General features: G+C 38.1%; 1 protein-coding gene across 1 annotated transcript in view; it reads left to right on the top strand.

The window, feature by feature from the left end:
* Window positions 1-17,917, top strand: part of LOC109843749 (1-acyl-sn-glycerol-3-phosphate acyltransferase PLS1-like) — a 31,433-nt gene extending 13,516 nt beyond the window's left edge. Inside the window, exons 8-10 of the mRNA XM_020412708.1 lie at window positions 461-586; window positions 16,572-16,664; window positions 16,831-17,917. Of these exons, the coding sequence (XP_020268297.1) occupies window positions 461-586; window positions 16,572-16,664; window positions 16,831-16,989 (378 nt within the window). The 3' untranslated portion in view covers window positions 16,990-17,917. The remainder of the gene's footprint in view (window positions 1-460; window positions 587-16,571; window positions 16,665-16,830) is intronic.

Below are 17,929 nucleotides of genomic sequence, written 5' to 3'. Positions count from 1 at the left end.
CATGATGATAAGTGGATAAAACTGTTTTTTGGTTTGAACAAAATAGCAAAGGAGGTCATTTTAGGCTTGTGATTGGCTTTTAGTAGCAGAAAATATTCTTCTTTAACATGAAATTAAAACTGAATAATTCATCATATAGTTGCCTGAGTTGTTACAAATTTGAATCGTCTTTAGGGACATTGGGAATGCGAAAGTTTTTGGTATTCATCATTTCTATGGTAGTAGTTTCAGCTTTTGGGATGTCAAGATTCAGATTACATGCTTCTACGATTGTATTGTTGCTCGTCATTATCGTTTGTTGCGTAAGCGTAAATATGCAAGTAATTGGGAATGAGGTGCACAGTACATAACTGGTAGACTTTTATTTTCTGTATTTGAAATTGTTTGCAGTTCTTTGCATTTTCCCATGTCAAATTATTATGAATTTTGACATTTCTGCTTCATCTTTTGTTGACCTCAGGGGTTTGTTTCTGCTGTTAGTAACATGCGCCAATTCGTTCCAGCTATATACGATGTAACAGTAGCTATACCTAAAGGTCGACCGTCACCGACAATGCTTCGAATTTTTAAAGCCCAACCTTCAGTTGTAAGTACAAAATAACTTATAAAGTAATTTCATTGGGAATATTTTCTCATCTAAACTCTGTTATTTAACCACACTTTTCTTTGTTCATTAAAATGTTATTATACTTATCTATCATCTTAGCTCTCCATTTCATTCGACATAATCATGTCAAAAAGAGAATGTAGGTGCAAATGCATTTGTATTTATTTACATACATGCAAACATGCACATGCATACCGAGGCTGTAATGGTGGTTAACCTGTTAGCTGAAACAGTTTGTTTCATAACTATGGATTAAAACATTGGAGCCAAATCATCTCCACTGAAAGCCTGTCATTTCTGTGCACATCAGATTTTCTCTATAAGAGACCGGCCTCAAATGAGTAAATGGACTGTTTGGCAGTCATAAATGGCACTACTTTCATGAAATGGACATGAGAGAAAACTGCTTTGACTATTTTTCCATCTGTTCAAGATTCATCTTTCTCCAAATAGCCATATGGGAACATCCTTGAATACTTCAAGTGCTATTTTGTTGTATACACCCTTTACCTTTAAATTCTCCTAAAAGACAATATAAAAAGTTTTGCCCTGTTATCTTGATAGAGGTATTTAGGTATTAAGAATATTTTCAGTCTTTAAATTGACTTAAAACTTTCCAGTTACATCTATCCAATTAAAACATATCAATTTGATAAAACCTTTTGTCTTAGATAAACAATGTAAATGGTATAAAAGTAACTTAAATGAATAAAACTAAAGAGGGATATCAATCAAATTAGAATTGTAGCAAGCTGCCAAATGTTTAAGTCAATTGAATTATGATTCTGAAAACCATTAACTTTGAATCTTAATCTAATAAGGTTTCTAAGAAAACTGGATGTTTCAAATATGAGGTTTGGAATGCATCATCTTGTTGTTGCAAGATGTCAGATATCTAAGCATGTAGGAAAATTGTTTCTTGACTGGGAAAATATATGGAAAAAAAGATTGTATCATGACTAACTATTCTTTTATAAGGACTTTGACATAGTATTACTCTTTGGCGGAGTTATCTGCTCCGTTTCTCCTGTTAATGGGAGACTGGCAATTCGTTGCTATTGTAGAACCGCTATATCAAGGGTTCGTCTTTAGATAATCGTCTGCTATCATGCATTGAAGTGCAATATTTTATGATCCAGTTTGTACTTTTTAAGGTCCAAATGATTGTACATATAAAAATAGTTTTGTCTCGTGTATCGTCTACTTGAATCAGTGCTTTATCAATTCCAATATGCTATATTGGAGGATGTTGAGAGATAATATGTAATATGGATTAGTGGTTTAGTCCCACATCGGTTGTAACACCAGACTTGTATCCTTTTGAAACTATATATAGACTAGAGTATGAGACCCTAACCTCATAACTCTTTCTTCTCCAAATCTCTTCTTTCAATATTGACATGGTATCAGAGCCACGTTAAAAAAAAAAAAAAAAAAGGGGCGCATCAACTGTCAGTTGCCGCCCTTCTCGATCTTCACCATCTCCTTCAGCCTCGGTCTCCGCCTGCTTCCCTCGAGGCCCCGCCGATGCCAGTCGCCTCGAAACCTAGAGTCGCTAAGCCGCCTCAAAGCCCGCCTTCGCCGCCTCCAGCCATCAACGTCGATCTTGCCTTCGCCGCCTCCAGCCATCAACGTCGATCTTGCCTTCGCCCCCTCCAGCTACCAAAGCCGCACCCACCAGCGTATCCCCCCGCGCCACCTGCCCTAGCCAACATCCGACTGTCCAAAACCCTAGGTGATCTCAGCATCGCATCCCATGCCCTATTCTAATCTGTCGCCATTCATCTATCGCTCCAGTCTCGTTTTATCTCAACTCATGTGTTCTGAGCCGTTCTTTTATTTCTGATGTGGACTCCTGTTCATTTATTTCTAATTTGGACTCATGCTCTGAGTCACTGAACCTGATTTGGGTGATTTGATCTGCTCTATCTGATCTGTTTGTGGAGGGTCCTTTCTTTTCGTCTACTCTCCGATGGCTGGTTCTGATTCGACTAAGCTAGCTGATTCTATGATTCCAACGAGAGTTTCTGAGTTACTTTCTGGTCGGATCACTGACCGGAAACTTGATGGCAACTACCTGCAGTGGAAGCGGGTAGTGGAGATCTATGTGGCCAGTCGTGGAAAGACTAGTCACCTGTTGACGGATCCTCCTACTCCGATATCTGATTCCTGGACACTTGATGACAATGTTCTTCTGCATCAACTCTTGACTTCTATGGAACCCAAAATCCAGGATCTCGTTCTTCATTGTCTTACTGTAAAAGAACTCTGGGCCTTTCTGGCCGATCTCTATGGTGGTCACAATGACATCAACCGGGCGTATGATGTTATTCAGGAGTTGTTTAGAAAGAAACAAGATGGCAAGAACATGGATGACCACTATGGCGAGTTCAATCGCCTTGCTGAGGAGCTTCGCCAAATATTCCCTATTACTGGGGATATCAAGCAGATGCAGAGTTAGTGGAATCGTTTGATGGTTCTCACATATTTGGGTACTCTTGATCCTGTTTATTCCTCAGCCCGTCCACAAATCATGGGAAGTTCCTCTATATGTTCCCTTGCTGAGACATATCATTTTCTGAAGAGTGCTATTTCTGCACCACTCTGCCACTTCTACAGCCAACCAAGACCATTCTGCCCTTGCTACTCAGAATTGGCAGTCGACTGGCCGGGGAGGCTATTCTGGTGGACGTAGCCGTGGTCGTAGTGGTTCTGACGGTCGTGGTGGATTCATTGGAGGTCGTTCTACTAGTCGTGGTGGACACAGAGGTGACCGTGGTGGACCCTCTCGGGGTAACTCTGGTAATGAATCTATTATCTATTGTCATTATTGTCATGAGCCAGGTCACATGAAGTTTAACTGTCCAAAGAAGAAGGGGAAGGAGGCATTTCTGGTCTCTCAAGACGTTTCTCAGGATAGCCATTCTCAGCTGCCGTCTCCATTTCCGGATGAGCAGTTGCGTCGTCAGTTTGAACAGTTCCAGCTTTTCCAGCAGTATCAGCATACACAGGCCGTGCCATCTTCTTCCACTGCTACTCTTGCCCAAGCAGGTACTCCTACAGCTTTTCTTACTTCGGCTTCCACTCCAACCTGGATTATAGATTCCGGAGCTACTGATCATATGACTGGGAACCGAGGTATTCTGTCTTCTTTTTCACCTATTTCTAACTCTGTTGTCCTAGCTGATGGGTCTCGGAAACCTATTCGGGGTACTGGCAACGCGCTCACCACTCCTTCCCTTCCCCTATCCTCTGTCTTTTATCTACCTGATTTTCCATATAATCTTTTATCTGTCAGTAAGATTACTAAGCTTCTCAATTGTACAGTAACATTCTTTCCTTCATATTGCGTATTTCAGGATCTGGTGACGAGGAAGACGATTGGTACAGGACGTGAACGCAATGGCCTGTATGAGCTAGAGTTGGCATCCGAGCACGTGGCCTGCATCAGTACTGTTTCAGCTTTTGAGTACCACTGTCGGCTAGGTCACCCTTCTCTACCCGTACTAAAACTTCTTGTTCCCTCTTTAGGTTCTCTTTCCTCCTTAGATTGTGAGTCATGTCAGTTAGGAAAGCACCATCGCGTGTCTTATCCTAGTCGGGTCAATAACAGAGCTCTTCACCCTTTTGATTTAGTTCATTCAGATGTATGGGGTCCTTGTCCCGTCATTTCAAAATTGGGATTCAAATATTTTGTTAGTTTTGTGGATGATTATTCGCGTGTTACTTGGATATATTTGTTGAAATCTCGTTCTGATGTGTTCTCAACCTTTAAAATATTTTTCTCAGAAATACAAAATCAGTTCAAATCCACAATAAAAGTCTTACGATCTGATAATGCTAAGGAGTACTTAGAAACAAATTTTGCCAACTTCCTTGCTCAATCTGGTATTTTGCATCAGTCCTCCTGTGTTTACACTCCTCAACAAAATGGAGTAGCTGAAAGAAAGAATCGACATCTCCTAGACATTGCTCGGACCTTATTATTTCACAGACATGTACCTAAAGAATTTTGGGGTGATGCTATCCTTACTGCTTGTTACTTAATTAACCGAATGCCGTCTTCTGTCCTTCAAAATAAAATTCCATACACTCTGCTGTATCCTGACACTCCTTTGTTTCATCTACCTCCAAAAATTTTTGGGTCTTTGTGTTTTGTCCATAATTTTAGCCCTCAAAAATCTAAACTTGATCCTCGGTCCCATAAAGGTATCTTTCTTGGATATTCTCGTACCCAAAAAGGATACCGATGTTTCTGTCCGTCTCTCCAAAGATATATTCTATCTTTCGATGTTACATTTTTTGAACACCAAGCTGGCCATTCTTCATCTGTCTCTTCCAGCCACTTAGACTCTTATGACTATTTGACCCTTCAGGAAACTTTATTTCAGCAGGTTGACTCTCTGGCTGATCAGGGTATTGGTAAAGATACCCACAGCGCCTCGAGAGTCTCTCCAGCTTTATACACGTCGCTCAGATCTTCCTGCCTCCTGTACTTGCCCGGTCTACCTCCCCCCTACCTCCAGAAAGCGTTCCAAGTGCTACTGTACCCTTGATCCTGCCGTTCGCATGATCTTCCTATGCATTTATAAGGGTAACACAACTTGCACTAAAATCCTCTCTCCAACTTCGTCTTCATACTTCCATCTTTCCTCTTTTTAAATCCTTTCTCTTCGATTGGACAACCATCATTCGTCTGGTTCCCCAAGACGTGTCCGAACACCGAAAACTCTAATCTAATACCAAGCAAAGTTGGCCAAACAGAATAAAAGAATAAAAATGAACGGCCAATCGAAATGGCATAGCCTAAAAAAATTGGGCAAAATGATAATTGGAGAGATATAGGATAAAATCATCATATCACAAAAAAGGAAACAAAAGCGGAATCTGGCAAAGCAAAGAGCCAGAAAGAGAACGACACAGACGCGCTGCACATCGCGGTTACTCCTGACAGATAGAGACCCCTCAGACGATTAAACTCAATCCTGACACATAGCGGCTCCACACCCCCCCAGGCACGAGCGACTCATCACGAGAGGAACGTCTTCGCGGCACCCGGCCCCACTCCTGCAAAGGGTAGTTCTCTCAAGCTCTATGCGGCACCGGTAGATCGTGCGACCGTTCGGATACACCTCCTCCCGACCTCTCGCCAATAGCACATGACCCCTATCAGGTTCCGTACTTCTCACTTTCTATATCTGCCACTACCATAAAGCCACGCACCTCATAGCCGCCAACTGGCCTTGTAATCAGACTCTGCACCTTCAAAGAACGCGATAAGCAATCCCTCTTGAGCTCCCTGCATCCATGATGAAAGAATTTACTGGAGTCAACGACCAGAGCTATCTGAATATGCGTCAAGGGAGTACTTATGACTCTAATGCAAGTTAGAAGCACTCTCTATATACGACCCCCTACAAACACAGCTCCGCCCACGCGTGCCTCGGACTCTGCATCGCAGATTTCTACAATCAGCCATACCACGGGACCTCTTGGCTCTTGCCAGTCGCACCAGAGAAAAGCACTCAACCTCTGTCCTCTCTGCAAGACTACATACCGCGCACGACATCTCGCCTCGTCGCACTCACCCGTGTACCGAAACGACAGCACTCCACCTACCCTTCCCGTGACGACTCCCCACAAGAAGGATATCAGCAATCGTGCGGGCATAGGCAGCTCGGGCTGGAGAACCGCAAGGACGGCCACCTCTCACACAGCTAGGAGATATACAACGGCCCATGCATAAGAAGCGATATTACTGGCTATACCCCCCCCCGCCAGTGCAGTCAAAGAAGCCCCGGTCGCTATCATTGTCACAGAAAAATATGTGGCTCGATACTGCTTTCAGTAGCTCGGCAACTGTTACAGATGTAAAAAACAGCTAGACGTAATGCTTCTCAATACACAGGGATAAAAATAAAAACTTTAAAAATTGATACCCAGAATCAAGGGGGGACTTCATTGAAAATAGATTAGACGATTTAGCAAGCGTTAATACAAGTCGAAATTGAATTTTTGACCTCGTAACTAGACCAGGAATCACATTCTGGCGGTCACGTATCAGATCAGCCTTTCCTAATCAAGCACCAAAGAACTACATCAAATAAATGGAATCTAAACGAAAAAACTTAAACGAATAATTGCAGATATAACACAAAGACAAAGACATACAAGAACAAAGCCGTCTCCAAACTACATAACCAAGATCACAGGACACACAGGGTGGCAGGTTTCTCAGATGCAGACAACTGGGGTTGTGTCCTGTTGATAACAGGAAAGAATCGAACCAAAGATACTATGCGCTAATATTGTTTGGAAGGAAATCTTGTAACCATGGAAGGACGTAAAGAAACGAACCAAGAAAACGTGTAATAGGACCCAGGTCTAGTGCAGAAACTCAGAAATAAGCACGCAATGGCAAACGCTACCACAACTGCGCCACACCTCGCCACCTCCGCCCTCGCGCCACTCCCACTCCTGGTCCTTCCCAGACCGTGTCTAATGAAAACAATATAATGAGACAAACCGCTGACAATCAAGCACACAACATAGAAAGAGAAACCCTGTTTTTTCATGAAAAAGACGAAGCAACAACTAAAAAGATAAAAAGATCATAAGAAATATCCCTCGAGGAAAAACTGTAGACTAAATAAGCATCACCTTACCAGAAAAAATATAAACAAGAACATCAATCAGAATAATACAAGACAGACATTCTAAAAACAAAAAACTAGGAACTCGAGGTAAGCAAATATATAAAATTGATAGACAAACGTAGATAAGATAAAGAATAAACATAAAAAAAAAAAAAAGCAAGCATCCAGCTTGAGGAGAAGGAGTGTATGAGAATATAAAGAAAAATAAAAAAACATACAAAGGAAATAGAAAGTGGTTTACGTCACACTCGCCCCTCCCCACCCCAGATGTCGTAATCCACTAGAGTATGAGACCCTAACCTCATAACTCTTTCTTCTCCAAATCTCTTCTTTCAATATTGACAGAGGATAAGCGGGGACGATTACCTCTTAATTTCAATCTACATCGCATCAAGTTCTGTAGATTATTTGTGTAGAAAACCCAACGATTCTCTCTTGCGTCACAGAGTATGGAGGTGGTCTTGAGTGATGAATTGGAGGCGATGGTTGCTAGGAGGATGATCCGGAAGTTCTGAATGAAGGCAAGGGAGGCTGATGGTTCTTCAAGCGGCAGAAGTGGAGGAGGATTATGCGGTGGTCGAGCTCCCAGGGGTTTTGGGTACAGAGAAAGATGAGTTTTGGATATAGGTGACGTGGCAAGTAATTAAATTGGTTATTAAATTGGTTGAGGAGTAAGGATGTATTTGAGGAATAGATTTTATATTAGATGAGTGGTTACTATTAAATTAGATAGAAATATAAAAAATTAGTATATATGCTGGGAGCGTTCACGCCTCCTATCTTAGGAATCACTCCAATGTTTTCCTTCAAATTCTATTTTATTCATTCGAATCTCTTAGGGGGTGTTTGGTTCGATTTCTATAAAAAAAGGAAAATGAAGTGTCAAGAAATTAATTTCCTTGTATTTCCATAAAAATTTGTAGGAAAACTTTATAGAACTCAAAAAGTACTACTTTTCTTGTTTGTTGCTATTTCTTTGTTTGGTTCAAAACATGAAAATGAGTTCATAACTTTATAGAAAATAGTTGTTTTCTTTTTCTCTTGTTTGGTTGGATAAGAAAATTTTATAGAAAAATGAAACTCATGCAAGAATGTAGGCAATTTCAAATTTCTAGGCAATTTCAAATTTAATGGAAAAGTGATATGGGTGTAGTTTATTATTATTTAAACATAAATGTCAGATTTCCTTGCAATTTCCGCCTATTAAGGGAGGAAGTTGATTTCTATAAAATAGTACACTTTTTTCTATTTTATAGAAAACATTTCTATAATTTTTTTGGAACCAAACACAGTTTATAGAAATCTACAGAAAACTATTATTTGCGATAACACCATTGTCTGGTGTTTTCTCAAAAATTTTCTATAAAATAGGTGAACCGAACAGCCTCTTAATATAGAGAAGCCTACTACCCATCTAAATAGAGTTTAAATTCTTCTCTCCCATAAAACTTTTGAAACTAAAAAATAGGATTTAAAATTCAAAAAAAAAAATCTACTGCTACTACAAATAATCTATCCTATTAGCTTTAAAATTCATATATCTAAATTCAAAATTTAAATCTAATTTAGTTGTGATGTCATGTACCTCTTGAGTAATAATGAACATTCTTGTTCATATCACTTAAGTTTATGGTTTAGTGTGAATATTGCTCATGAACATTTAACTATTAACATTATCTTGGTCTTGGCTTGATCTTCATGCATAGAGATGGAACATTGTGAGGCGAACTTCCTCTGAACCAGACCACTTTTATTTAGCTATTATGCAAATTAACTGCATACATAAATTCGTTTACATGTTCAATTGAGTAACACTAAATATGTTCAATTTGAGTAACACTAAATATATATCATGTTAATGGTTAGTGTGCAATAAAGCCCCGTATTTACTCCCTATACTTTAGGAGCCTCTTTTTGCGTTCAATATATACATCTTACTTTATTTACTTTTAAGTGCACATTCGCTGTGGATTTGTAAAGCATGATGACGAATACAAATACATGTATAGTAAAACATGGATATGATATTTTGATGTGATTTTTGTTCAAAACTGAAAGGACGAAGTCTGAATGTGTAGGGTGGAAAATAAAAACTCAACATTAGTATCCTCATCCAAATCATCTCCATTAGCCCCTTCATCAGTCACATTATTGACGGTTGCACTAGAAGAGCCTGCTTGCTTTGACCTCACCTGTGCATCATGCCTCCTAAGTGTCCTTTCACTCCTCATACACGGGTCTTCATTACACTACTAGCCTCTACAACAATCATTCATGAAACTCCACTACCCAAAAAGTGCACATTCACCTACGTTTTGTTCTTTCTTCTCTCTTTCGTATGATCTTTATATTGAATGAGATCTTTCTATTGAACGACACAAATGCAAGATCATTCAGCCTCTTTGTATCAAGCCGATTCCTCTTTTTTGTATGTATCTGCATATTTTATAAATGAATATACAATTGAAAATCATGAATTGTGACATGTTACCAATTAGAAGAGAAAAATAGTCTATTACCCTCTCAAATATGCTCCAGTTTTGCTCACAACCCGAGAAACTACTAGTCATGCTAAGTATATTTATAGCCATCTTTCTCAAATAAGCGCATCTCCAAAACTATCTCACCAATACAACAACAACCACCAAGCCTTTATCCCAAATATTTAGGGTCGGCTACATGAATCCTATTTTTCCTATCCATTCTGTTGCGTATCATTTCCTCCGTTATGTTGGTCTTAATCATATCATTCTTAACTGTTTCTGACCAAGTCATTCTAGGTCGACCTATAGATTTTCTGGCCCCATTAAGTCTAATATTATTACTTTTTCTAATCGATGCACTAAGGGGTCTCCTTTATACATGACCAAACCATCTTAATCTATTCTCTCTTATTTTATCCTCAATAGGCAACTTCTAATTTACTATGGTTGCACTCATTTCTTATCTTATCTTTTAATGTATACCCACAAGATCATCGTAACATTCTCATTTCTGCTACACTCATTTTTTAAACTTTTTTTTTATTTGTCCAACATTCTGATCCATAAAGCATAGTTGGTCTTATAACTGTCTTATGGAATTTTCATATTAGTTTCATTGGTATTCAACGATCACACAAGACTCCCGAAGTACTACTCCATTTTAACTATCCCGATTTGATTCGATGCACAACATCATCCTCTATCTCATCATCATGCCTAATGATAGATCCTAAATAGCAAAAATGATTAGTTTTAGGTATTTTTTGGCCATCAATATGTACTTTAAGCTCTCTTTTTTTTACTTTTACTAAAAATGTATTCCATATATTCTGTTTTTGTTCTACTAATTCTAAAGCCTTTAGACTCAAGAGCTTGTCTCTATCATTCTACTTTAGAAATAATGTCTCTTCTAGTTTTATCAACTAGTACTATATTATCAGCAAATAACATACACCATGAGATTTTATACTGAATGTGCTTAGTAAGTTGGTCCATAACTAATGCAAAAAGACATTACCTTTCTAGGTACTCTATTATAAGCTTTTTCTAGATCGATAAAAACAATATGTAGATCCTTTCTCTTCTCTTTATCTCTCTTCATCAACCGTCTTAAATTATGTATAGGTTTCATAGTTGACCTCCCATGCATTAAACCAAATTGATTTTCAGATATACATCTCTTTTCTTAGTATTTGCTCAATTACCGTCTCCCAAAGTTTAGTATGACTCATGAGTTTTATACCTCGATAATTAGAACAACTTTGTATATCCCCTTTATTCTTATATATTGGTATTAAAATACTAATCCTCCACTCATCCGGCAAATTTTTCATCTTGATAATCTTATTAAATAGTTTAGTTAACCATCCTAAGTCTATATCTCCGAGACATTTTCAAACTTTAATAGAGATATCGTCCGGTCCTATGGCTCGTCCATTTTTTATTTTTTTTAGAGCATCTTTAACATCGTTAATCCTAATTTTACGACAACATCTATAGTTCCTATCATTCACTATATGGTCAAAATCTCTATTTTGCTCACTTGTTTGGTTATCATTAAATAATTGATAAAAGTAACCCCTCCACCTCTTTTTATTTTCCCGTCGGTCACTAGAACTCTTTGATCCTCACATTTAATACACTTAATATTACCCAAATTTCTACTCTTCCTTTCTCTAATCTTAGCAAGCTTATATATCTCTCTCCTTCCTTAGATTCTAACTTCATATAAAAAATTTCATAAGCTTTGTATTTATTCTCACTAATCGCTTTTTGCTTCCTTATTAGTTTATATTTTTCTAAGTTTTTCCCACTCCTACACTTATGCCACTCTTTATATAAAGTTTTCTTCTCTCTAATAACCTTTTGCACACTCATTCCACCTCCAACTCTCCTTACCGTCTAATCTACAACCTCTATTTGACTATTATTAAAATCACTTTTAAAAGTTGTTAAGTGTGCATCCCTTTTTCTAAAAAGTGTATTTGCTATTATCAAATCATATGATATTGCAAACTCTAGAATTGATTTACCCATATCGTTCTTATCTCCATATCCGAAACCTCCATGTATCCTCTCACATCCGTTATTATCCTTACCAACATGCCCATTAAGATCCTCTTCTATAAGTAATTTCTCTCCAAATAGGATTCCTTATACTAATTCATCTAATCTATCCCAAAATTTTCTTTTAGTACTCTCAGGCAAGCCTATTTGTGGTGCGTAAGTACTAATAATATTAATAACCTTCATATCTAAGATAACTTTTATTAGTATTATTCTATCTTCAGCTCTTCTTGCATCTAGAACACTTTATTTTATTATATTATCTACAAGAACTGGGTGAGGTAAGGATAAGAAGAGAAAAGGGCACATGGTTTCAAAATATCCGGTCTTTTTAATTTCTCTAAAATTTTCACCTATCCATTTAGTTTCTTGTAAACAAATTATATTTATCTTTCTTCTAATCATGACATTCATTAATTTTATTGTCTTTCCGGTAAGTGTATCTATATTCTAAGTAGCTAGTCTAAATCTATTTTCTTGTAAAAGTCTCCTACCATTTTCTCTCTTAGACCGTTCTAGTCTATGTCTAATACTATTAGATACCTTATTAGAGGATTGTAGATTCTTAGAATACCATTGCTTACTTGTCATTACACCGGGGTGACATTGATATAATACGTCGCTTTTGGGGACCACCGTTGCTTACTTATCATTGCATTGGGGTAGAATCGATGCAACACGTCACGGTGGGGACGCCCCAACGAGTATATAATAAGATTCATTTTACATGTGGATCCGACCATGTTTTACGTTGGCAGTCGGCTATCTAGCACAACCCTCCTTTATCCTAGCTTAGGACAGGCAGTGCTGACAAACAACACTGGCGGAGTTAAAACTATCTCACCAATGGGTTGCTAATTTGAAATAAGTGTATATTTAGTACGTAGCACATTACTAAGCCACTAGATGACTATATATATATAAAAGTGAGCTTATACCTAGGTCAAGATAATCAGTACTGTTGAAACTCATATAGTTACGTCTAGACAATACACTTCTCATAATCCCTTCTGCCATTTTGTATCTTACCATTTCTTTTTGTGCAATCTTGTCTTGCACATGATTCATCCTCGAGAAGAAAACATCAAGGCAATGGTAAACAACACTCCTAGTACCTGAGGTCTTGTGAACCATCTTATTCTGATACTAGTAATAGGGATTGAGAAAGGAAGCTGTCAAATGTAGTGAACTGTCTAGCCTCCTTGTTGCATGCTTGTCAATAATCGGTCGATATACATTTTCCTTACTGTTCAAGCAGATTTTATCTCAATCCTAGTATCATCCAGCAACAAATCTCATGGAAGGTCGCCTGTTTGTATCGACAATCCTGACCAGCTTGAAAAAGGAGCATAAATTTTAATTTACAGCTGTATATCCTTCTACACAACATTGAAATAGACTATAGTCTTGGTAGCTAATCCCTTTGCTATATTGGTTTATCTGTTCTCTTTCTATTAAGATGAAGCGACCATAGTAGTTAATCGTGGCTTGTTCTCCACTAGATAAGTTAGGCTATAGAAATGGCAAATCTCATAGCTCTTAGACAAACAAGCTCCCTCCTAGTAAACTTACGCGTCAAAGAAAGGGTACTATGATGCGTGTAGATAAACACTGAGATTCCTTGCATTCTTCATTATGGTCTTGAATTTTGCAAGCTTCCCAATATCCTGCAACATCAACTCAATCGTGTGTGCGACACAACTCGTTTAAAATATATTCGGGTAATTATCTTTCAACATGATCTTTGTTGCTATATTTGAGCATTGTTATCACTAACTACTTACCCAACACGAGATTCTTCTATCTCCCTTATTCAATCTTGTACCCACTTGTGAATGTAGATTGCCGTGTGGGCATGCTCTTGAGTCTTCGATAGACTTGATAATAAAACTTGTGCCCTCCTTGCAGTGGGCGCACAAGTTCATTACACTTTTATGCCTTCTATCAGTTAATCCATCAGTAAGGATGCTGAAGCATACTCATCCCACCAGCCCTTCTACTTCAGCAACCGTTTATCAACCTTCTCATATACTTTCTTCAGAAGAGGAATCCTAACCTGGTACTGACTAGGTCCCTTGTACCCCGGCCCACACCTCCCAATCGTCTTACAAGCAATATTAAATTCCTCTTTGTCAAATACATGAAAAGAAAGCCCTGCTGCATATGATCATATGCTCAATTTTTCATGAGCCAAATCCCTCCGATGCCTCTTCTTAGCCTCGTTAATCATAGTCTGCGTCATTTTGCCATCTGCAACTATCCTGTCTAACAGAGAGGAGGTACGTCTTTTCTTCAAACCAATATTATCAAGCTCGGGTGCTTCTTTCTCTGTCTCTTCTGAAATGCGGACCTTTTGTTTTAATTCACACTCCACTTTCTTTTTCTTGATCCCATCTAAATTCTCTTGGCAAGCTCGTATTTCCTTGTTAGTTGCAAGTGGGCATCGACTTGCATTTCCTCCAATTCTGACAGTGTGCTTCTTAAGTCAGTTGATTCCTTCCCGAATGATCTTGCATTTCTTACATTATCTCCTTTGTGTACTAGCTTCCCATAAATTCATTCTACATCATTATAATTGGGACGTTTCTCTGGGATTTGCTTCTCGCTAGTACTTTGTGGTCTGTCGCCCATGTCGGAATTAGAGGCCATTGATGATGGCATATAAATTTAAAATCCTACACATTGAACACAAAAAAACAACATATAAGTATATGACATATCAAGCTATCAACTATCAAATTTAGATTAGAAGAGCACAAATTCTGATTCAAAGTTTACAAGTTTAGATTCAACAGTTCACACAATTCAGATTCAAAGTACTATAGAAATCAAGATTTAAAGACTCAATAAATTCATATTTGAATAGTTTAAATAAGAAAACAAGTTCCCAAAGAATTGGCTAAATTTTACTCAACATGTCAATCTATATCATAGTTAACTAAACATCTAAACTTGAACACCCAATTCATAACGAGCTTTCGTCCTCATTGGCCTGTTCTGCTTCCTCTTATTTTACTTCTGGAGCTGGCAATGTACTAGTTTCAGTAGTACTAAAGTCCACATCTGTCTATAAATATCATCTTTACATACCCAATCCAAATCCTCTCCCCTTGTTCCCGCTTCCCTCCACCCGTTTCCCTATCCCTCTCTCCACAACAAGCTATAGAGATCCAAAAAAAAGGTACAAAGAGTGAAAGAGATAAAAAGGAGGCAATGACTCTTAACGAAAAACCCAAAGCAATAATTGACTCTCCCCTTGGTTCCCGCTTCCCTCCACCCGTTTCCCTCTCCCTCCACAACAAGCTATAGAGATCCAAAAAAAAAAAGGTACAAAGAGTGAAAGAGATAAAAAGGAGGCAACGACTCTTAACGAAAAACCCAAAGCAATAATTGAGAGTCTAAGATCCAAAATCTAAAAAAAAAGAGACTTCACAATCTGATTACTGATTGCATGCTTCGAAGGTGGAGGATGATGGAATAACAGTGGAAGATCATGAAGCTCTCTAGCAGCAGTCAAATTGATGGATGCATGGAGATGGTCGGAGAATCACGAGGCTCGAGCAGTCATGGAGATGTCGGAGAGCTTCTGCAAAGCTCTCAGATGGTTGGTGATGGTTGGAGATGATTGAAGATGGAAGGAGATGATCGGCGATGGTTTGAGAAGGGGATAGAGTTTGGGGACAAATCGCAGGCATTGCTGGTTTGGGCGAATCAACAGAGAAAGAGATAGAGTTAGCCAGTTAGGGTTTTTAATTTTCAATAAGCGGGTCGGGTTTGGTTTTTATTAAAGAGTCATGTGGGTGCATTACTAATTATGTGCTTAGTATGCGGGTGACTGGATAATGGAGCTCATTTACTCAATTAGATGCAGATCATTCCCACATCAAGTGGCTGCTCAAGCCTTTTTGAACACTGCACACAGGGTCTGATTCATATCCAAAGGTGTGGGGGCACTTACCCACACAATTTTAAATTTTCTATTAAGGGGTGTTCATATTTATGTAGGTGCCCTATGTTTTTATAAGTGCCCCCACGCCAACAAAATAGGAGACCATTTTAAGAATAATTATGGAGGATTATTGTTGAAGTTAATTAGTCTTTGTGATAAAAAATGAAAATTATAATGTATTAGTATAAAAATTATAATGAAACATATTATTTTTTGAGATCTATATGATTATGCTATAAATAGGTTTGTCCAATTGTAGAATTTGCAATATACAAGTTATTAATTTATATGTATTCCATTAATTTATATGTATTACTGTATATGCTCCCCCATAAGAAAAAAATTCTGGATTTGGCCCTAACTGCACATGCTTATAATAGTTCTTGGCTGTTCAAAGTTTGGACTGAACCTCGAAATTTCTCATGTACATCATTTTATAGTCATTATTGACTTCTATGGACAACCTAAAAGCCAACTGGTAGAAACTTTCTGACATGCAACTATATCTTTCACGGTGACCCTGCTAAACATCACCTTGCAACCAACTACTGACACCAATATGCAAATGTTTGGCTTGGAGGACCTTAATCATAATGCTAAGATACATGCGATACTTGTTTATGATACGTCTGAACAATCATGTTTCTTGGGCAATATGGTTAAGCTCACTAAAGTCCACTGTATTTATACTGTCATCCGTGCTGGACAAAAATTTGCAATTTGCTAAAAAGGAATAAATGAAGAAGATAATATCTATCATGTCTATTAAATTTTCATTATTTTCTAAAAAATTGCAACTAAATTCACAGGTTCATGTCCACATGAAACGACATGCAATGAATGAATTGCCTGAAACAGATGATGAAATTGCTCAATGGTGCAAGGATGTATTCACAGCGAAGGTACTTGAGTTAGAATTTCTACTCTCTTTTTCTAGTTATAGAAAATCATATGCCGTGATAACATTTTTAAGATTTGTTGGTTTTATTTTTTCCAAACATGCTGGTGCAACTTCTTTATTATGGTTTTCTTTAGTACTGATGTGACATTACATGTCTTTCCTAACAGGATGCTTTATTGGACAAACATCTAACTGAGGGCACCTTTGGCAAGGGAAACTATAAAAGTGGTCGGCCCAAAAAATCTTTACTGGTACGTGTGCTATTAGTTCACTGGTGGCGTGACAGCGTTACCGATTCAATAATAAATCTAAGGACATATGCATAGGTATTGGAATTATCGTTACATTTTGTTGATATCTATCCGTAAGCTTGCACATGTAGGAAACCTTTCTTTATGCTTGCAGCAACTGTTGCATGCAAATGACCACAAAAAAGTGAGGTCATTTACCATGGATTAGCCAAATTTCTAGAATTGCAGTCAACTTGACGGAAATCCTCTGAAGCAGTGTAGACCTTGTTGGCATAGTCAAAATTTTCCTGAACTTTAAATCTCTCTTTTCTATGCTAGGCTGTTATATCTAAATTTCAAAATTTCCATGCATGACTTTCAAACCACATTATAAATTTGGATGTAGAAGGTAGAAACCTCTTTACTACATATTAATTGTCCTCATTATATGATAGTAAATTTGAAATCCTGAGTCTGCTGGCACTTTGGTTTAGTCGGGGTGAAGGCCCTAAACTTATCACTAGCTGCCTATTCTTTTACTTTTTATGATGTTACAAATACACTCTTCTTTTGTTTTCTTTACCTTATTTTCTTTTTCCAATTGTTGTCATCACCTTTGTTGGGTTCAACAAATATGTATGCTCTTTTCCTTAGAAATCAGGGTTTTTATATGAAAACCAACTTAACTTTTGTCCAGATTAATACTTACCACCTTTATTTTTTATTTTGATCAAAACCACACACACATGTTTTTACAAGTTTGCAATGTCACACCTTAAACACTATCTAAGTCAAAAAAATTTAAAATACCCATTTTACCCATGATCTTTGCATCTCCTCCCCCTTTCCCTCTCCTCTCACCCTCCCCATCCTTCACCTCCTTTCCCTCCCCTCTCCCCCTCGCTGTCCTCCGCTACCTTCTTCACCATCTCCTCCACCTCTAGGATTTCTCCACCATAACCCATTTTCTCCTCTCCTCCCCCTCCACCAATGACCCCCTCCACATCCTCCTCTCTCTCCTCGCCCCCTTCCTATC

The sequence above is a fragment of the Asparagus officinalis genome, chromosome 5 (assembly GCF_001876935.1).
Source record: "Asparagus officinalis chromosome 5, Aspof.V1, whole genome shotgun sequence".
In the NCBI taxonomy this organism is placed as follows: Eukaryota; Viridiplantae; Streptophyta; class Magnoliopsida; order Asparagales; family Asparagaceae; genus Asparagus; species Asparagus officinalis.
Note: the sequence above shows the minus strand (reverse complement) of the source record. Positions and strands in the feature narration are given on the sequence as shown.